At 46.7% G+C, this 19,074-nt stretch overlaps 7 protein-coding genes across 7 annotated transcripts; 3 read left to right on the plus strand and 4 right to left on the minus strand.

Moving 5' to 3' along the window:
• Positions 1-320: 320 nt before the first annotated feature.
• On the plus strand, positions 321-2,227 carry F4822DRAFT_423815 (uncharacterized protein; the record flags this gene model as incomplete). Its single annotated transcript, XM_051460042.1, has 4 exons — positions 321-460; positions 518-1,060; positions 1,128-1,138; positions 1,233-2,227. The coding sequence occupies 4 exons, from the start codon at positions 321-323 to the stop codon at positions 2,225-2,227; spliced, it is 1,689 nt and encodes a 562-aa protein (XP_051319118.1).
• A 238-nt stretch (positions 2,228-2,465) lies between these two features.
• On the minus strand, positions 2,466-3,188 carry F4822DRAFT_423816 (uncharacterized protein; the record flags this gene model as incomplete). The annotated part of the gene is made up of 2 exons (XM_051460043.1): positions 2,466-2,909; positions 3,027-3,188. The coding sequence occupies 2 exons, from the start codon at positions 3,186-3,188 to the stop codon at positions 2,466-2,468; spliced, it is 606 nt and encodes a 201-aa protein (XP_051319119.1).
• Positions 3,189-4,787: 1,599 nt separating this feature from the next.
• F4822DRAFT_384369 (alkaline phosphatase-like protein) lies at positions 4,788-7,076 on the minus strand. Its single transcript, XM_051456521.1, has 3 exons — positions 6,870-7,076; positions 5,581-6,760; positions 4,788-5,530 (listed from the first exon to the last, which is right to left on the minus strand). The coding sequence occupies exons 1-3, from the start codon at positions 6,870-6,872 to the stop codon at positions 4,947-4,949; spliced, it is 1,767 nt and encodes a 588-aa protein (XP_051319120.1). The 5' UTR covers positions 6,873-7,076; the 3' UTR covers positions 4,788-4,946.
• Positions 7,077-7,456: 380 nt separating this feature from the next.
• F4822DRAFT_439431 (lytic polysaccharide monooxygenase) lies at positions 7,457-9,186 on the plus strand (the record flags this gene model as incomplete). Its single annotated transcript, XM_051462638.1, has 2 exons — positions 7,457-8,351; positions 8,422-9,186. Exons 1-2 carry the CDS (start codon positions 7,884-7,886, stop codon positions 9,184-9,186), a joined length of 1,233 nt encoding a protein of 410 aa, XP_051319121.1. The 5' UTR covers positions 7,457-7,883.
• Positions 9,187-10,159: 973 nt separating this feature from the next.
• Positions 10,160-11,843, plus strand: F4822DRAFT_423819 (FAD binding domain protein; the record flags this gene model as incomplete). Its single annotated transcript, XM_051460044.1, has 4 exons — positions 10,160-10,366; positions 10,474-10,690; positions 10,744-11,129; positions 11,187-11,843. The coding sequence occupies 4 exons, from the start codon at positions 10,160-10,162 to the stop codon at positions 11,841-11,843; spliced, it is 1,467 nt and encodes a 488-aa protein (XP_051319122.1).
• A 2,082-nt stretch (positions 11,844-13,925) lies between these two features.
• Positions 13,926-15,308, minus strand: F4822DRAFT_9312 (uncharacterized protein). The gene is made up of 4 exons (XM_051464176.1): positions 14,819-15,308; positions 14,676-14,741; positions 14,255-14,608; positions 13,926-14,199 (listed from the first exon to the last, which is right to left on the minus strand). The coding sequence occupies exons 1-4, from the start codon at positions 14,984-14,986 to the stop codon at positions 14,068-14,070; spliced, it is 720 nt and encodes a 239-aa protein (XP_051319123.1). The 5' UTR covers positions 14,987-15,308; the 3' UTR covers positions 13,926-14,067.
• A 252-nt stretch (positions 15,309-15,560) lies between these two features.
• On the minus strand, positions 15,561-18,079 carry F4822DRAFT_439433 (uncharacterized protein; the record flags this gene model as incomplete). The annotated part of the gene is made up of 5 exons (XM_051462639.1): positions 15,561-15,622; positions 15,676-15,978; positions 16,798-16,870; positions 16,921-17,446; positions 17,499-18,079. The coding sequence occupies 5 exons, from the start codon at positions 18,077-18,079 to the stop codon at positions 15,561-15,563; spliced, it is 1,545 nt and encodes a 514-aa protein (XP_051319124.1).
• Positions 18,080-19,074: the final 995 nt, after the last annotated feature.

Below are 19,074 nucleotides of genomic sequence, written 5' to 3' on the forward strand. Positions count from 1 at the left end.
AGCTTCTCTTTAACTTTGGTACTACAGTTTAGCACTTTACTTAGCGTGTTTCTTAGTACATCTCATTCGGCTAAGACAGTAGATCAATGGAATTGCACATGGTGGACAGAGTTCCGAGAACAAGGTAAGAGCTACCTTGGTATGCCTTGCAGCTGCAGGTCGTAGCTTGTTATGCGTTTCACAACATCTTTTCATAATAATAACCGAAAACCTTGACAATAGTCGATAATTGCTCAAATTCAAACTCACATCATCTTTTTAGACTATTCTCTATGCATAGCTTTGTTTCTTAGCACTTAGTCTATCTCTGATTGCCCGTGATGGACTCCTCTGTGCTTCCATTGGAAATTGTCCTATTGATATGTCAGGAGCTTGCCGCGCGTCGTGATTTCAACACCTTATTCTATTACTCTCTTACCAGCCCACGAATTACAGGCATTGCTCTACAGCAGATTTATAGGTTTGTCTCGCACACTTAGGGTGTCTTGGTCACGACTAATGACTTATTTTTATGCAGTATTCATGAACTGTCTGCAGCTAGCGCCGGTGAAGCAACCAGCCTCGAATTGTCGCGACTATGGAGATCCATTATCCTCTCCAGCGTCGGGAAAACCCTCTACCCGTACTGTGCATATGTTCGCGCTTTATCGCTTGGGAACCTCGAAGAATGCCTCCAAGATGTAGCCCGATATAAGGAAGTTCGGGATTTCTTTTTCCAAGGTGACATGGAACAATTTCTGGTGTTACGAGATGGTCACGAATCGTACCGACCCCGAAGAGGATTGTCTGGTCCACCCATAGACGCCCCGGCTATTATACTCAAATGCACCGATTCGATCACCAAATACATTAGAAAATTAGCAGACGAGAATGGAACAGCTGTAGCTCTAGCACATCTGGAGGGAACATTTATTCCGCATGACTTATTACCGACCTGGATAGCACGACTTGGAACCCTAACATCTTTACGTATTCGAGATGGATCAGTGCTAGGTGCCGAAGCTGCTAGTGCTATTTCTGAGCATTGTCCTAATTTTGTCGATCTGACTTGTTATTATTGGTGAGTGTAGACACTTTAAAAGGCAGTCCGCCGATATCATTATCTATATCCGCTAACTTTGCTGTAGTATGTTCCCAGGTCCTAATAATCAATATTTCCCCTCTCCTTGCCCAACTTATAAAATTATTCGCGAAATAGATATTTTTATAGATAGAATGCTGATGAATCCTAGATGATAGCTCTACCGCCGACGAAGACTTGGCCGCATTTTTCCTAACTTTGCCCCATAACACTCTCCGAAGTTTTCAAATAATCAGTCAGAATGGGATCGGCGAAAAGACTTTGACGGCGCTGAACGTTCACGCGAAATCTCTGCATACCCTTAAACTCGGAAGCCTTCCTCCGCAGGCCATGAAAGCCTTGAATATGCTCCCAGACTGTATCGCGTTAGAAACACTCGCGATCGAGAACGACCGACATCACCGGATAGACCTGAAAGATTTTAGCGAGAGAATGCTTAAAGAAGTCTCATCTTGGATCAGCAGTTGCACGTCGCTTCGAGATCTGAGCTTTAACCATGTACTCAATGCTTTGTCTCTAGTAAAGGATACGTTAAGTTCGCCGAAAATTCGTCTCACATCCTTATCAATAGTGGATTTTCTCTCAAGGGCTACGGAGGACGACGACGCGGTCTATGCTGCACTCGGTTTACAAGTACACCTAGAGAATCTGACTATTGGTCTGGAAGATGGCCATCCAGACAACCTCATAGTTGAAACAGTCCCGGCCCTGGAGAATTCAATTTGCCAATTGAAGAACCTTACGTCTCTAAACTTGATGCAGTCGTTCCTCAGGCCCCGTGGGATAAAGTTATTCGCTAGGAAATTACCCAAATTGTCCGAATTTAGTTTCGGTGGAGAGATGGTAGATGATGGAATATTAGGGCCGTTAGGATCTCATCCTTCGCTAAGTTTACTTTCTATAAACGCCCTGTCCGCTTTTAGTTGGGCTGGTCTTCGAAGCTTCGCTGAGGCACTCGAAGCGACAAACCACAAGGGGATTAGGGTGGACATCTTAAATCAGATTGGGGATTTAAACTTCACTGACGATGAGTATAATTGGTTGACACGATTCTTCACTGAGATTTTAAAGGGGCGGATCGAGATAACCTATTTTAACGATCCTGATGAGGTTCACGAAGACGATTTCACGGATGTATCCGACTAGTCACGTTAACATACGTCAATATTCTTGTCGGGTAGCTTCGAGACAACGAGATTATGAATAGGTAGCAATATTTATAGTGTTATTTTTGCTATTTGTTCTTTAAACCAGCCAGTTCTTGTTGTACATCTCGGGAGTTTCCTTTGTGAGTTTACCCACGTGAAATAGCTAAACACTTTCTCCTTCAACGTCCACAGCAGCTCGATAAGTCATCAATCCTTCCACAATTCCTCCACAATCCTTACTTCTCGATGAGGAACTTGTCCCTAGGGAATTGAGTGAACTGGCCAAGCCAAGACTCGTCGTGCGTGACAAAGAACCAACCAATTCCACTTCGCGGGACTCCATACGCGGCGAATCTTGATCCGATTCGCATGACTCGCTGCAGAACGTACTCTCCAGCAGCCTCTCCACTCGCTGTAGTGAGATTGATTGCCTGTCCTGCGTTTCCAGAAGCGGAAGTGGCGTTGGGCTCAGGGTTGAGGTTGACGTTGGACTCTCGGCCACCGGCGATGTGGACATGCCAAGGTCCGGCACCGGCGCGGGTGTGAAAAACCTCGAGCTTCTCGGTGCCGGCGGCTTGGATGGGGACGCGGGTGTGATTGCCAGGGTAACTGTTCCGACACTCCCATCCGCAGAAGTCTCGACAGATGAACTCGGTGATATTGTTGCAGTTGGGGTTACACTGGAGTGGTGAGAGTTAGGAATTATTTTTTTTACGGAGCGTGTATACAAATATGGGGTTGGGTGTTAATGGTAGTGGTGGATTGAATTATTGACGATGGGAAAATAAGGTACTTACATCATCAGCCCAGGTGAAGGGCAAGGCCTTGCGGCCCTCAGAGGTCCATGCCGAAGCGTCACGCTCGATTTGGTAGAGCTGGAAGCTCACCTTTAGGCAGTTGGGACCGGCGAAGAGCTCGCGGTGCTGGCAGCGGTAGGTTACACAGATGTATCGACACATTTTGGTGGTTGTATTGGTATTTGAATGATTTCGATGGGTCTGTTTTGGTTATGATGTTGAATCAGTTGACGAGAAGGGTACTTGGATATGGAATAAAATAAAATAAAGTATGTGTTGGATCTGTTTACCCGTTCTCGAGATCCCTTCGACTTCCAGAGAGGGAAGAATCCACGCAGGGGAATATTTGATGGACTTTTACCTGAGTATCTAGGTAATGAGGGGGGTAATATGAGTATGTTGCATTGTCAAGAGGGTGATGCAGAACTGTTCAGGACGAGAAAATAGACCGCACAACGTACATCTAGTAATTGAAATACAGGAGTCGAACTTTCAACTGGTAGACCTGTATGAACTGGGAGTGAATAAACAGGAAAAAGGTAAACTGTTCTCCCCCGTCTTGGTAGTAGGGTACTTTCCAATATTTCTCGGGGGTGGGTCTACCGTCAGGGACAAAACATATGGAGTGGTTCAACATTGGATGTACACGGTCAGGCTTCGTGGAAAGAGCACCAAAGTTAATTATTGACTCGTCCATATGCTAAAAGGACATGGGGAGTAGGGCACAGGTACTCCCTTGAACTGGGAAGGCCTGTAACTAAGACTTGGAAACCGCTCAACTACAATCACCTCGAGACGAGACGGGGGACCAGCGGTTCCTTCCACATACACCAACCACACTTGCACTAAAAGGTATCCCCCCGTTCAAAGAGACCCATCCCGACCGTCCCATATTACGGTAGGGTAGGTACGCATCACTGTATTTTATGGTTTTTGAGTACGCATGTGCCCTTCCTATTGTGCTCTTTCCTATTATTGATGGCCCGGGGGGACTAGTCTTCGTGTATGAGTAAGATACCTGGGTACCTATACCATTCTGAGCACTTCTACCTAGGTAGTTATGTATCTTAGGAGGGTAGAAAGGCCTCTTGCCTTCCTAACCTATTCCTATTTGAGGTAAACCACCCCGTAGGCTCCTTCCTAGGTCTAATGTCATTATATGTTCTATGTACTAAGTAGACTACATATATGTACCCATTGGGAAAAAAATACAAACGCATGCCTAGGTATGAAATGTGGTAGAAGCTTTCCTAATGATCAGTGATCTTGCTCTATTGCTACGCCCATATGATCACTACCATAGAGAGATGACTATTATCCCTAGGGCTTCCTGTCTCGTTTGTTGAATCGATAGATATTATTGACGGAGTACCCAATATGCATTACCATTTCGGTTAAGCATTCTACCTTCCGGGGCCACACCATAGGTAGAGCCCAACATTAATAACATATCCTGCAAGCTTCAGCTAGTTCTCGTCATTTAGTTCTATGTTGGCGAACCTCGTAGCAAGCCACCTCACCATCACCTCAATGAAGCTTGCCTATTCAAGCTCTATTGACGCAGTGTAGCACATACTAGAATATCTATTACGCCGGGATTCTATGTTACTCACTAGATAGAGAAAGATCCAATTAATTTTACTCACCTAGTGAAGGGTTGAAGGGCAATCGCACGCTTCAAGATGGCTTCTATTTGGTTACATTGCGTTACACGTCAAAACACCCACGCCGACATCGTCACCAAGCTTCGCGAGCCGGAAATTTTATATGTAGATGGGTATCAATTCTTTATATGTTGCCTTTACTCAGGTATGCGATGTATACAATGCTATGACTTAACGGAAAGATCCCAATTTCAAAACTCGAACATGCCACTCTAAACCCCTTATTATATCAATTACATCCTGCAAAATTAGGTATTCATGCATCCATCTCTGCTAACTTAGCTTCCATCTTCTGATGAGCTACCCAGTGATCCTCTTCTTCAGGTGCCTGTCCGTCGGTGGTTTCTGCGTGGATTTCGTACCCAATCATCCCAAGATCTCGTTTGGAAGTTATCTTCTCGTTCAATTCCTTCGTGATAGCCTCTACATCAACGTTGAGGTATTCCCTCAGATATTTGCCTACATCTGTGTTCTCCACATTGCCACGAATAGCTTCCGCGCCAGGGCCACCAGAGCTGTAAATGTTCACATCAACAGCGGAGTGGCCATGGGTGCTCCAACCGATCTGTGCGCGGATACTGATCATGTGGGCAAATAGGGGCTGCGCCTGACTTGGGTTTGTGGCTAATGCCTCTAGTTCGTCGTCGGAAGCGTCGTGAATGCCAAGACCGGGGATGACGAGCTCTTCGTTGATGTATTTCTTGAGCTTATCGACTGAGGGACGAACGGTGGTCTGGGCGATGTGTCCATGGAGGCGGTGGGCAAGATATTCCGAAGAGGATGATGCGTTAGCTAGAACGGCCGGGTACCATAGGTATTGTGGGTAGTTGGCGTTGACCTCTGGGGAAATAGTTAGCAAACATTCTAAGAAGGGCTAAGACAGTACTAACGTCGTGCTACTGATAATCCTCCGGTTTCGTGGTCGCTGGTGGCAACTAAGACACCTGGTGTGCTGCTCTCTTCTAAGAAATCTAATACAGCTTTGAAAGCCTTATCATATTCAAGAACCTCTCGCACTTGCGCAGCTGGATCGTTGCCATGGCCGGCGTGGTCAATCCTGCTACCCTCAATCATCAAGAAGAATCCTTGATCACTGCCCTCAGTTGCTTTTTCAAGCGCTCGTAGCGCCGTCTTAGCCATCTCGCTCAGGCTTGGGTAGACATCGTTCAAGTTTCGCCTGTCTAGTTCGAATGGAATATCGGTATACGCAAAAAGTCCTAGCATGGGAAGTGGAACATCCTTCTCTCCCAGCCAGAATTCATCGAATCCTGCCCGGTCGCCGATATAGTTCCAGCCATAATCATTCTTCGCCATTTCCACTACGTTGGTATTATCTTCACGACATCCGCCGTCGGTTCCGTTTGGTAGGAAGTGGCATCGACCACCGCCAAACATCAGGTCCACGACGCGACCAAGGGGCCCATTTCCAACTTCTTGCACAGCGATATCATCGTTTTGTGAGCGGACATCGACATGGCTAGCAAAGCAAGCAGGCGTCGCGTCGGTGATGTCTGTTGTGACAACCAGACCCGTCTTATACCCCGCTTTCTTAGCCGCCTCAAGAACGGTTCCGCAGGGAGTGGAGTCGGGCAACATAGAAATAGCTCCATTATAACTCTTCTTTCCACAGCTAAAAGCTGTCGCGCCCGCGGCAGAATCGGTGACGAGGGATGAACTGCTTCGTGTCCGGCTGCTTCCCCAGAAGTGCTTGTCGAGGGTAAGGGTGTCGCCGAATTCGAGACCTTCGGTGTATTGTCTGAAGCTACGGGTCAAAGACAGCGAGGCAGGGCCCATTCCATCAGAGACCATGAAGATCAAGTTTCGTTTGCCCGCGGGCTTGTCGAAGGAGGTTTGTTGTTGATGGGATGCCCAGACGGCGAGGACTAGAACACCGGCTGTCGCGAGGAGCGCCCATGCGAATAGTAGGGATTCTCGTAATCGAATGTGCCACGATCGACCAGCTTGTGTAGCGCGGGACTGCCCACGGAGGGCATCTTCTTCGGTGTCGCTTAACGCATCGGCATCGAGGTCGCGACGATCATCGGCGAGGAGAGGTGTCGTTGCGTTAGCCTAGAGAGTTGATGCACACCGTCAGTTTGCTTCAAAGCTAAACACGGCCACGTGCCTGTCACGAACAGAGCGAAATGAGCCCTGTGATGATAATCGACAGCGTACGTACCATATTGATAATGTCTTACTTGGCAACGACACTTCACAGTCGCAGTATAATAAAATGATAGCTCAGATAAGTTCCATGGAATAAAGATGGCGATAAAGATGATGGTGCACGCTGAAACTCCACATAAGCTTAAAAGGTCCCTGAATCGGGGGCTACATGCATGCAGCCCTGCTCCCATGACGTTATCATGCGTAGCCTGACGCTAGGCCATATTAGGCTGTCGCGATAAGGTATTAGCGTGTACGGTTTTGCTACACATTTGGGATAACAGCAAAGTGCATTGGCATAGGAGGCTTATCCAACTAAGAAGCATTTTTTCAAAAGGAGGGGACTGAGAATCAATTTCTTTCCAAATGTCAGCCCATTCAGTCTCTCATTAGACTGAAATTTCTGGTGAATAGGGCTTGAATAGATACCTCAAGTTTTATCTATAGTGTCTCTTTAGAGTATAATCCTAATTCGTTTAAAAGACGGGACAAGGAAGAAGGGGGAACGCTAATTTGCCGGTGGCTCGGGGATTCGTCACAAATAGGGACGACGCTCTGTCCGCGAAAGTAGGTATTGCAATTCAACAATATTCCTAATAATGTGGCGATTTCGTCATTATTGGGGTCTTTGTCTTGGTCTGTAATCCAGCTCCTATTTACAATATCTTTGTGGGAATTATGTTTAACTCCTCGAAACTCCTTAAAGTCACCCCTATTGTGAGCAACAATGTTCAACTACGCTCTCTTTGTTTATGAACAGTGTTTCAAGACCTTCGTTCATTTTCGTTTGTGATCATGCGCTTTCTCGAGAAACGATATTCATCGTTCTTTTGTGTGTTGTTTTTTTCTGAATTCTATAAGAATGTGCAGTTTCAACTCACATCAGATCCCAATTCACCATCATTCCTTGGGACAACTTACCTACGAAGTGTACTATTTATAAGAACGAGCTGGCCTCATAAGACATCGACTGCAGTCCGGTACTTCTCTTGATTTCCTTCAAATACATAACTTCTTATCCATCATCATGGCATTTAAGACATCGCACTTCGTTACGGCCCTCTTGGCTGCCTCGGTAGCTAACGGCCACATGATCATGGCCAACCCCAAGCCTTTTGGGGGTGCCGACCTCGATAACAGTCCTCTCACCTCGAGCAACTACCCTTGCAAACTGAAGGGCGACCCGGCCACTTTCTACAGCACTGCTGGACTCGACAATAAGATGGCCGTCGGAGAGACCCAGACAATTTCCTTCAAGGGATCAGCGGTTCACGGTGGTGGTAGTTGCCAATTGGCGATTACCAAGGACATGCAACCAAGCGTTTCCACTTCTTGGCAAGTTATCGAGTCGATTGAAGGAGGTTGCCCTAGCAAGTCTGGTCAAGGTGCTGACACATACGACTGGAAGATTCCCGACGGTGTTGCTCCCGGTAGCTACGTTTTTGCGTGGACCTGGGTTAGCAAACTCGCCGGTCAACCCGAGTACTACATGAACGTAAGTAAACTTTTTTTCACTCCTATTATTTTTCCTGTTAAGAATCATTGCTAACTTCTCTCTTTAATAGTGTGCCCCGATTACCGTCACAGGAGGCAAGTCTAAGCGCTCGGACAACGCGACAATGGAACTCGAGACTCGCGACACCCAGTTCCCCGAGCTTTGCGTCGTGAACCTCGCTGACATTAACTCCTGCAAGACCGAGCCCGGTACAGACCCCGAGTACCCGGACCCTGGCTCTAATGTCGTTCGCCCGGGTACCAACAGCAAGTTCGCCAAGATTCAGGGTGATAACTGCGTTCCGAAGGGCGCTAAGTCCTCGGGTGGTTCAACCGGCAGCACCAACTCGGATGCTGGTAGTAGCTCGGGTAGCAGTGGAAGCTCGGGTTCTGGAGCTGATTCTGGTAGTGGCAGCGGAAGCGGAAGCGGAAGCGGCAGTGATGGTTCCGGCTCTGGCTCCGGTCAGATGTCTAGCAGCAGTGCTGCCCCTTCAGGATTCGTAACCAGTACCATGGCAGGCGGAGAGAGCAGCAGCAGCAGCACTCCTGTTACTCAGAGCTCATCCCCTGCGGCAATGGCTTCTCCAGCTGGATCTTCGAGCCCCGCAAGCAGCGGCTCGCCAAGCTCCGGATCCGCTGGTGGACTTACTGGTGCATGCACTTCCGAGGGAATGTTTAATTGCATCGGTGGTACCTCCTACCAACAATGTGCCTCAGGCTCTTGGTCGACGGTCATGCAAATGCCCGCAACAGTCAAATGCGCCGAGGGCCAAACTATGACTTTGTGGGGTCGCGACGAGACGCCTGCTCGTAGAATTGGCCGTAAAGCACACTGAATGAGTACATAGAAAATAATTCGGAGTGGACGTGTACTTAGAAAGTAGGTAGGTAAATCGACGATCAGTTAATGAAAAACATTATAACAATGGCTTACTTAGGGCTGTCTCAGGCACCTAACTTGCAAGTCCCAGTGAATAAACTACCCCGCTGACGAACGGCCAGGTGCTCTGCTTGAGGTAGATACCCACGTAGATAGTGATGTGAATGTGAACTAATCTCCTTTTTTGAGGGTATGAAAGCTCTCTCTGGGAAATAAGTATGAATTTATCGTATTTTCTGTTGCTTGGAAAGGGGCTTCTACTCCATTGCTAATGAAATGTGTTGAAATGAAGAATGTAAAACAGGACGGGAAAGGCTCTAGCTACGATTTTCTAGCCTGCCTGAGGCACTAATTCATAACCCTTAGTAGGTGCCTATTTCTCGCTTGATCGCCGATCATTTAGCATCCTGAATGCGCCATTTCGTCAGCAACCTCTCCAGTAGATATTTTCGAGTTACATGCTCTCCATCATCATCAAAAACTCGGCGTTGGCTCTACGAGTTCAGTAACCATGAATCGGTGCTGGAAGCAACAGACATGTTGGTGGCTACCTAGGTAAGTAACCAATTGGGTTGAGAAACTTAGTATGTGTGTTGGTAAAGCATACGTGGCCTAGAAGACCAATTGGATTGTATGTCAGTTATCATTTTTAGAGGGTGTATGCAAATTAGAGGCGTTGTGGCGTTCTATTTCGGGGGAGCCGAAATCTTTCTAACAGTCGGAAATGGAAGAAATAGACTCGCTCACAGAATCAAACCAACGGTGAGATGTCTAATACGTCGAACCAAATGGCGACTCCTTCGCGAACACTATAACTGCGTAGGAGGTTCAGATAACCGACCAAGAAACCAAGAAATGCACCGAGAATAAAATCGCGACATTGTAAACCGAGTCTCCATGCGTGTGCCTTTTATCCCTCATCCTTTTCAATGCCTACGTACCCAAACAATGCCATCCAAGACTCGACCATCGAGACGCATGCGAAGGCTCTTCGAGATACGCTATCCTCTACTACTAGGGTATACCACCCGGACTCGACGGAGTTTAAAACACTATCAGCAAGATGGTCCGCGTTGGCCGGGCCTAAGGTGAATGTTGTGGTGGTTCCTTCTACGGAAGACGACGTCGCTAAGATTGTAAGTTGTCCTTCACCCCTTTTTGACTCCATTTCATTCAATACACAATTTCCTGTCGGTGCACTTAGAGCTCTTCGAAGCTAACGCGTTGGTTCGCTTTCTATTAGGTCCAGTACGCGAGGACGACCGGGTTGCCCATCTTAGCTTTCAACGGTGTTCACGCCGCCATTACTACACTAGGCCGTATGCAAGGAGGGATTGAAATCTATATGGGCCAGTTATCAAATGTGAAAATTGCTCAGGATAATAAGACGGTAACTATTGGTGGAGGGACATTGACTAAGGCTGTTACGGATACCCTTTGGAATGTGGGAAAGCAGACGGGTTAGGGCGCCCCTTAACCGACTTCGGGTCCCTTATACTCATCTCAGTGACAGTGACAGGTACATGCGAAAGTGTGAGCGTTCTTGGGCCTGCACTAGGGGGGGGTCATGGTTGGCTCCAAGGACATTACGGGCTCATAGCAGACCAATTCATCTCTATGAACATCGTGTTGGCAGATGGGACCCTACATACGATCGACGCAAGCTCGGATCTTTGGTGGGCTATGAAGGGCGCTGGCCAGAATTTTGGCATTGTAACCTCTCTTACCTCTAAGATCTACGATATTGAGCAGTACGACTGGGCGATCGAGACCCTCATATTTGACGGCGATAAAGTCGAAGCCCTTTACCAGGCCGTCAATGACTACCTCTCTCCTGTACCTGCCCATCTTATCAATTGGTCGTACTGGCTTAATATCCCCAACATTGATCCAAACAAAGTAAGTCATAATACATTGAGCAGTTGTTACGATATACCGACCGTACTGACTTTCTAGCCAATCGTCATGTTGTACATTATCCAAGAAGGAGCAACAGCCGTCAGTCCTACCTACACGAAACCCTTCCACGACATCGGGCCGCTTTCGATCGATGCCGAATCGGGCGACTACCGGGACCTCGCTAGATGGACCCAAGTCGCCCTTGATTCCCCCCCTTCTCAAAAAACCGGGCTCGCCAATCCGCGCTTCCCTGCCTACATTAAAGAATATAACGTCGCAGCTCAGAAGCTAGCATACGACGCCTTTGCCGCTGAAGTATCAGGGAACTCCCCTTTCGCCAAGTCGATTTTCATGTTTGAATCCTACCCCGTCCAGGGTGTGCAAGCAATCGAAAGCGACTCCACCGCATTTGCCTTCCGAGACGATAACATTCTGACCGCTCCTCTGATAGCCTACATGCCCTCTAGCGACGAACTCGATCGGCAAGCAGCTGAGCTAGGTAACAAGCTTCGTGAGATTATCCGTCGAGGAAGTGGAAGTGAAGAGTTGCACGCGTACGTAAACTACGCTTTTGGTGATGAATCACCGCAGAATTGGTACGGCTATGAGCAATGGCGACAGGATCGGCTCATGGCGCTGAAGAAGAAATACGATCCCGATTGTCGATTCAATTTCTTCGCACCTATAAAGCACGACACCTATCGGGAAGAGTGAAGTGACGGTTACTGTTGCTGAAGTTCGGTTATCGTTAGCCCTAGAAGAGCAGCACCATACCTGGCAGCTTGCCCGATGTGCATCTCACGTTATCCCCCCACCAGATCTTCCTCGCCATCAAACCCAAAACAAATGGTTTCGATGCGTTGAATCCTGTATCGTCTAAATACGGCCCCACTCTCCCCTAATGTTCAATACGCTCTGTCTGGCCCTGGGCGACTTCGCTCCCACCACGATTTTTAATCCGATAGCCATATAGATTAGTATACGCTTTCGCGTGATGTTTATATACAAGGCCACACTCGGTAGTTCCATACTCTTGGCCATGTACTCTTCGCTTGGAATGAAGTACCTTGTTCGTAGCTCTTCCACTATGTGTACCTCATCGTTCGCTCGTTTCCAGAGATAGCCAAAGTTCAATATTGATTGGCTAAATATTTTGGCCCAGATGCTATTCTCCGTAGTGTGGAGTTGGGGGAGTCCGCGTGAAGCCTGTCTTGACATTGGGGCCATCGCGGGGATAGACATCATCTGGTGGTACGGGGACAACAGAGTTGTGGTTGGTCGGCTGTGCGATACCGTCGACGTCCAGATTCATGAGTATTGAACCGAGCGTAAGATGGCCGTCTGGAGGAGGGGAAATAGTGAAGTCGGTACAGAGATGGTAAGACGGCTTGGGGCTGGTGCTTGCGTTGGACAGCATGGTTAGGGGATATCACGTTCGCAGCTCGAGATAAGCTAAATTAATAGGCGGTATTGAATTTTAAACTATTATCAGCTATATCTTCAAAAGGATTATAATGAGGATATATCATGACAACGGATGGGGACTTCGCTATCAGGTCACCAATGCCTCAACCTTCACAGCCCTCCAGGACAGGCTATGGACTGTAGGCTACGAGGTGGTATCAATAAGAATATATGATCAGCTAACAATTGATACATTGCCTTGTTAATAGGGTCTTGTCTGCCTCATTCGAAGCGGTCGGACTTCGCAACAAGAGATAGATCGCCGAAAATATTAAGACTTCGATCAATACCAAATATGAAATCAATAGAATTCATGAGCGACTTGCTCTTTGGAATAGTTCTTGTGAACCCTGTATTCTGGCTTTAGAGGGGTCGGAAATTAGGTGGCTTGAGGCGCACACCGACCTACGACCGGACTTGAAAATGCACATTACCAGTACCGGTACCGAGGAGACATGTACTACACCTTAGGTAGGAAACTCAGGCATCTAGCGCTAAGAGAATGATATTCCTGCTTGTACATTCTTCGAGTCAGTCACTTCCCATCTGGGTACTCATATTTGCACCGATAGTTGCCATGCGTATAGATCTCATAGCTAATGGCTCAGGTATCACGAATGATCCTCTTGTCCAACCACATACTTATTCATCCATGGCTTAATTCACGCACACAGGTGTCGTTTCTCCATTCATTGGACCATCGCCACATTGACACTGGGAGTCTTAGTGCTGTGAGCGGCAGTGCAGATAGATAGGTAGGATTAACACGCACACAATACCAATACCAGCTTCTGTTTCGCCGTTCCTTCGAACAATCGTCACATCTCTTATGTCCACAATTGCTCCCTCGAGTAGGCCCAGGACTCCATGGATTGAGTACCGAAGCCTTATAACCCTCTGGGTTTGCATCGTCACCTTTATGATTCATTACAAATGATGATGCAAGAGAGATATCTTTGAGGTAGTCTACTGCGCAAGTAATTCTTGCGAGACTACTGCCATCGAAGCACAGTCGTGGGGGGTCCTGGTATACCGACATTGGACGTTCTGGACACAATAATAAACGTGATTGGGCAGAGTTCAACCGAATAACGCCGTGGATAATGCGATATTCTGAGAAGACTGAAAAACATGGCGATACTTAGGTTACTTATCTAAGACTATGAGCTCCGATTGCCTTTCACCGGTTCGCGTCACTGACATAACAGTCGTGATATAGTAGAAGGATTCAGTACTCACCTAGCTGCCTAAATAGCAAATAACGTCATTATCCATGTTGTCTAAGAGCGCCGTAGGGGATATTCGGTAGATACCTTAGTAATGCAAACCGCCGTTTTAGGCTTGATGAATCACCGAAAAAAGTGCACATTTTGCTGGTGCCTGCTACACGACCTGGTTCGTTCGCATTTTATTACCCAGGTAACAGAGCGGAAGATTTTTATGTCGGACTTGCTTTTGTGGTGGCTTGGATTGTCTATTTTATGGTCTTTTTCAGGTAAATGATCTCCAACGGAAGTGTTCCGCCCGGATACTTGTATTCGCGCCCATCCTTAACCCGCGCAAAGATTTCATAACCCAAACTGATATACCACTCTTCATTCGATTTCTACAGATGGATATTAGCGGCGTCTTCCTATCTGAAAATCCATTGGGATCCTTACAGTTGGCTGCGGCAAACCTCGGCCTTCGTATATGAGTTTTAGAAATTCTTTTTGCGCGTGAATTTCTTTTGCTACCGTGTCAAGCGCTATAATTGAGGCATTGAGTGGCTCCATAGCGGCTAGTTGCTCAGCCCTCCCCATGGCACCCGCCCCGAAACCCCCACCTTGCAATACATAAGAGACATATAATTGGTGAACCCAAGCCACTCCGGATCTTGGGAGACCAAGTTGCACATCCTCATCCGACGGATGAATCGCTAGAGCGATGTGTCCTATCGGCGTGAATTGTTTCTTGCTCGGTACCCGAGGAACAAAACGAACTTCATCTGTCGTATCCGTCAGAGGAGATGCCTCCTATTAGTTGTCAGTGATGTACCTAGGCACCTAGCTATGCGACTAATAAAATCTCCGACCTCCATACTTTAGAATATTTAGCGATGTGTTGTGTCAGATATGCCCCGCGCTCTGGGACCTCATCCGCGAGAACCTACGAAATTGTTAACCTGGTTAGTATCGTTTCTCTATTTAGAGATAACACGAATGCCTGGCTAGGATTACACATACAATCCAATAGAATACCTTTTCTCCTTGTTTAACAGATTCGACAAAAGAAGGTACTTCCTCGGCATCCCAACCACAGGCTAGTCTCTGTTCATACAATCTGTTGACTTGCCCCGCGGATTTTTGATCCCACGGGATTAAATCCACCTTCCAAGCGTGTTTTGACGACATAGCTAGTTCGGACAACACGCCTCATGATAATAATGAGATAACAGCTACATTCCTGGCGAATTTAAAAGAGTGAAGATAGCCACGACACACAGATACTTACACGTATACCGTTTATTATCCTGACCAAAGGCAGGAATCCAAATCCTTCGCCTGGAAGTTCAATCGTCAGCTCAATCAATTCTACCGCCCTCGGCCAATCAGAGAACATTAGAGTGTATGAAGCAGAACATATTGCATTGACTCATTGCCGCTACTTCGGGGTGAGTCACTGCAGTATTCTCAACCCTGAAATAGTCTCCGAAATCCAGCTTATACATTCTAAGCTTTCCCTTTCTTACATGGAGTCTCAGCCCTACCTGAAGGGGTATATTTATCAACTATATTTTGCAATCATCTACTTCTAATACTACCTGAATCTGTTTCGGGCACTTAATCATAGATGTGATTATTTAAGCCCACTGCATATATTTATAGTAACTTTTCCCATAGAAACCCCAGCGTCGTTATCCAATGTCATCGTGATGTGACTTGCTTCTGCTAGTAGGTAGAAACACTCGTCCGACAAATTCCGCACCTATGGCAGTTCAGGCAGCAAGGAGTTACTTCTATGGTCATTGGGCCAAACTTGCATGAGCACTGGGAGCGTTAGTATATTGGGTATTTGGGACGAACTGTATTGATACTCACACAATACCAAACACTTTGTGTCGTAGAAGGCGCGATCGTTTTTGAGACAGATCCATAAACGACGCCTGGAAGCATCTTCTTTTTCAGTCGCTCGTTCAGCGCTCTAGTTTCAGACCCATAGCCGTCATTAGACATGGAAGAAGAGTTGTGTAGAGGTATGCTGTAAATGCATAAGTTCTCGCCATCGCTGGCATCGCTTTCGTTATCTGAACCGCTATTGTCGTTGTAGACGACGTGGGAGTCGTCTATTATTTGTATCGACATGTCTCGACATAGGTCTTCGTTGGAATCCATAGATATGTGTACTGAGTACCTAGGTATGTTATCGAGTTTAGTTTACCTAGTTTCAACATAACCCTCTCTATTATAGGCCGTACAGACCTCTTTGGAGAATAGCGCGTACCTTGATTGATAACTTGATGATGATCTTTAGGTCTTTTAGGTTCTATGTCAAGTTGGCTGTTACTTCAGGATAGTTTACGTAGTTCCCAGATCTAGTAGGGATTCCCAATACGAGTTGGGACCTAGTTAAACAGGAGGGCACCCCTTCAGGTTGCCAAAAGAGCCCGAGTTGACCTCCCTTAGGTACGTACTATGCTTTGTCTTCATTTTCCTGTTTAGCACGTCACCCCCGACGAAAGAGCCCTCGTAAACTCGGACATAGCTAGGCTGCGACCTGCGATCGACGGGTTATCACACCGTGCTTTGGCGACCGCGCCGTTCTGACTGCCATGACACTGATGCTTTGCGACCCAACAAAGAGGGGCTCGTCGAATAGGCGTTTAGATGTCGGTAGTATAGGTGTTAGCCACTGCCTATGGGATGGTTCCCCGCTCTAGATGTTTCCTACATACGTAGGTATTTTACTTTGAAATATGCATACCTAAGTACCTAGGTACCTAGATGGCCCCCTGGGTGGCTGCGTGAAGGGAAATGTAGTTGTATTTTAACACGCTTGCTGCCCTACCCTAGGTAGCTATCATAATTGTGCGCCTATGAATATGCGTATGAGTTCTAAGTTCTTTCCAATTGTACTTGGCGGTTGTTTGCGTGGGCCCTAGGATGTTATTGTCGGCCGGCTCATTAGATACAATCAACCAACTACACACATTTACAATTCTTACACCTTCTATGATCTTGGCAATTAATGTAGTAGGGAATCATATCGATGGCCATTGGACCAAAATGGTAACCATACTGGGATTATTAGTACACCTAACATTTAAGAAGATGGTTTTGATACTTACACAATACCAGCCAGATTCTTTCGCCCTCAATCCTCCTCCGCCTCCGCCCCCTTCTCCTTTCCCAACAGAGTTATTAACAATATCTGGAAGTTTCTCTTTCTTATCTAGTGGAGTTTCTGGGGCTTCGAGCTCAGGTTCGGGTCTGAAACTAGATGTGGAAGAATATTGCGTCGAGTCATCTTGCTTAAACGCATGGCCAAATTTGGGGTTAACGGTGTTGTAATTTGATGACATGTCATCTGCTGCTATTCCGCTTTCATTCTGATTATCATCGTTGAGGTTGCATGGCAGCGATGCAAGTGCTATCTCTTCTAGATGGTGTGCCACGTGAGAAATAGTCGCGAGGCTACCGTCGTCAATAACCACGAGACAGATGGGACAGGTTTTATCATCCCACTCCGAGTGCAGCTCTTGCCCTTTATACAGATGCTTGATCCATTCCGATCGCGTTTGGAATGGCGCAAATCCACATGGGCAAGCCGTTTGGAAGCAAACCCATGGCTGGGGATCGGCAAAAAGATGCTGTCTATCGCATGTGAGTGGAAGCTCAAGAGGGGATGATAGCGAGTTGAACCTACTTCCATGTCTTCATATCTCGTTCCTCTATCCACCTCCTACATGCAATGCACTCGAACGATTCCCCTTCTTCTGCATCACTTGGTAGTTGGGGTATCCTCGCTCTAGTCTCCTCATTGTCGCCGTAGGATACCACAGTAGGGGCTGAGAAGCTTCTAGGTTGGAGGCTTTTTCCTAAGGTAGAGTCATGGAAAACGATTACTTTATCGGCATCTACCCGTATCATCGTATTTTCAGGGTCTGATGTTCGCCTTTCAATGGATCGCCAATTCGCTTCTCCAAGAGCAGCAGCTAGATGGGTGTCGCATTTTGGGAATTTTTCCAATATCCTATTAGTAAATAGCTCTTCAGGCTTCCAGGGAGAAAGTAGCTCAGGATAGCCCGGCTGTTCTTCAGTGAGGTATTCCGGAACGGGTTCCTTTAGTCTTGGTCCGAGTTCCAGCAGGAATCCAATTTGGCCTAGCAGTATTTCTGTAATATCTTGTATAGATTTGTCGCTAATATCTAAGTATTCATCATCGTTTATGTCGCTTTCAAGATCAAGGGCGTTGTGAGTCAAATGTGAACCTTCCTCTATCGCCATTGAGGCAGCTTGGTATAGTAATTGTAAATCTTCATCAAGGTCCGTAGATATGTGAATCGAGTATACTACCAAATTTAGCCCTAGCACGATTGTTTTAATTAGGAATGGAATGGACAAACTCTGCTGGAGTGTAACACATATCTCAACTAATAACTTGGTAGTGAATCTGTGAAGTCGCTGAAATTTCCCAAGTAGTGTATCTAGATTTCCATCTTGAACTCCATGGTCACCTCCCCAAATTAAGTAACGTGCCAACCCATTCTCTAGGCGGCGATATATAGATTTCGGTAGGGTTTGGACGGTCCGTAAGTCCCGCAAGAAAACACGATACAGATTACAACCTGACTTGAACAGCCGTGCTAGGATTTTATTCGTGTCTTGCGCCTGGACATCAGACCGCCATATACACACACCTTAGTATTCCGGCCGGAGGCCATCTTGTCCTCAGCAAGTTTACTTGGTCCAGACAAAGAGATAAGTCATGAAAAATCACAAAGTTAGGGAGCCGGGCGAATTGTCATAGTATTATTCTACAGCTAATATTCTTATGTAGATATTTAAGAAGACAAGCAGTTTTTTGATGAAACGCAATATGTTGTGTCGCCCAGCTTTGGGCGTTTTGGGCTGCAATCAGCTAATTAGTGGTAAGGCATCATCGATGTACAGATAGGTACCTGTAGATGTCTATGCAGTCGAAGGATGCAGAAAACCACTATATATGTTGCATACAGATCATCTCCATATTCTTCTATCTTAGTTTTGTACAAAGAATGCTTCTCGGATTGCACTATCGTTGCTAAAAACATGGCGGAACTTGCTCTTGCTATCGCCCCCCTTTGCATAACCGCAATCCGACTAGTTCCTCCAATGCTTCAGAAAATAGATTGCCTGCGCCATCATTCTATAGAGATTAAGTTGATCCGGAGGAGATTTAGCCTCCACACAACCAATTTCCGGAGCGAGATTTACTTCTTGTTAATTGCGGTGTATGGCCG

Source organism: Hypoxylon trugodes (genome assembly GCF_022578975.1).
Source record: "Hypoxylon trugodes strain CBS 135444 unplaced genomic scaffold F4822scaffold_1, whole genome shotgun sequence".
Classification (NCBI taxonomy): Eukaryota; Fungi; Ascomycota; class Sordariomycetes; order Xylariales; family Hypoxylaceae; genus Hypoxylon; species Hypoxylon trugodes.

Coding starts and splice junctions, on each gene's coding strand:
- F4822DRAFT_384369 (XM_051456521.1), bottom strand. Junction 5,531..5,580: donor AGGATTATCAGTAGCACGAC/GTTAGTACTGTC, acceptor CTATTTCCCCAG/AGGTCAACGCCAACTACCCA.
- F4822DRAFT_9312 (XM_051464176.1), bottom strand. CDS start 14,986: ATGTCGTCAAAACACGCTTGGAAGGTGGATTTAATCCCGTGGGATCAA. Junction 14,742..14,818: donor AAAAGGTATTCTATTGGATT/GTATGTGTAATC, acceptor ACAATTTCGTAG/GTTCTCGCGGATGAGGTCCC. Junction 14,609..14,675: donor ACATCGCTAAATATTCTAAA/GTATGGAGGTCG, acceptor GACAACTAATAG/GAGGCATCTCCTCTGACGGA.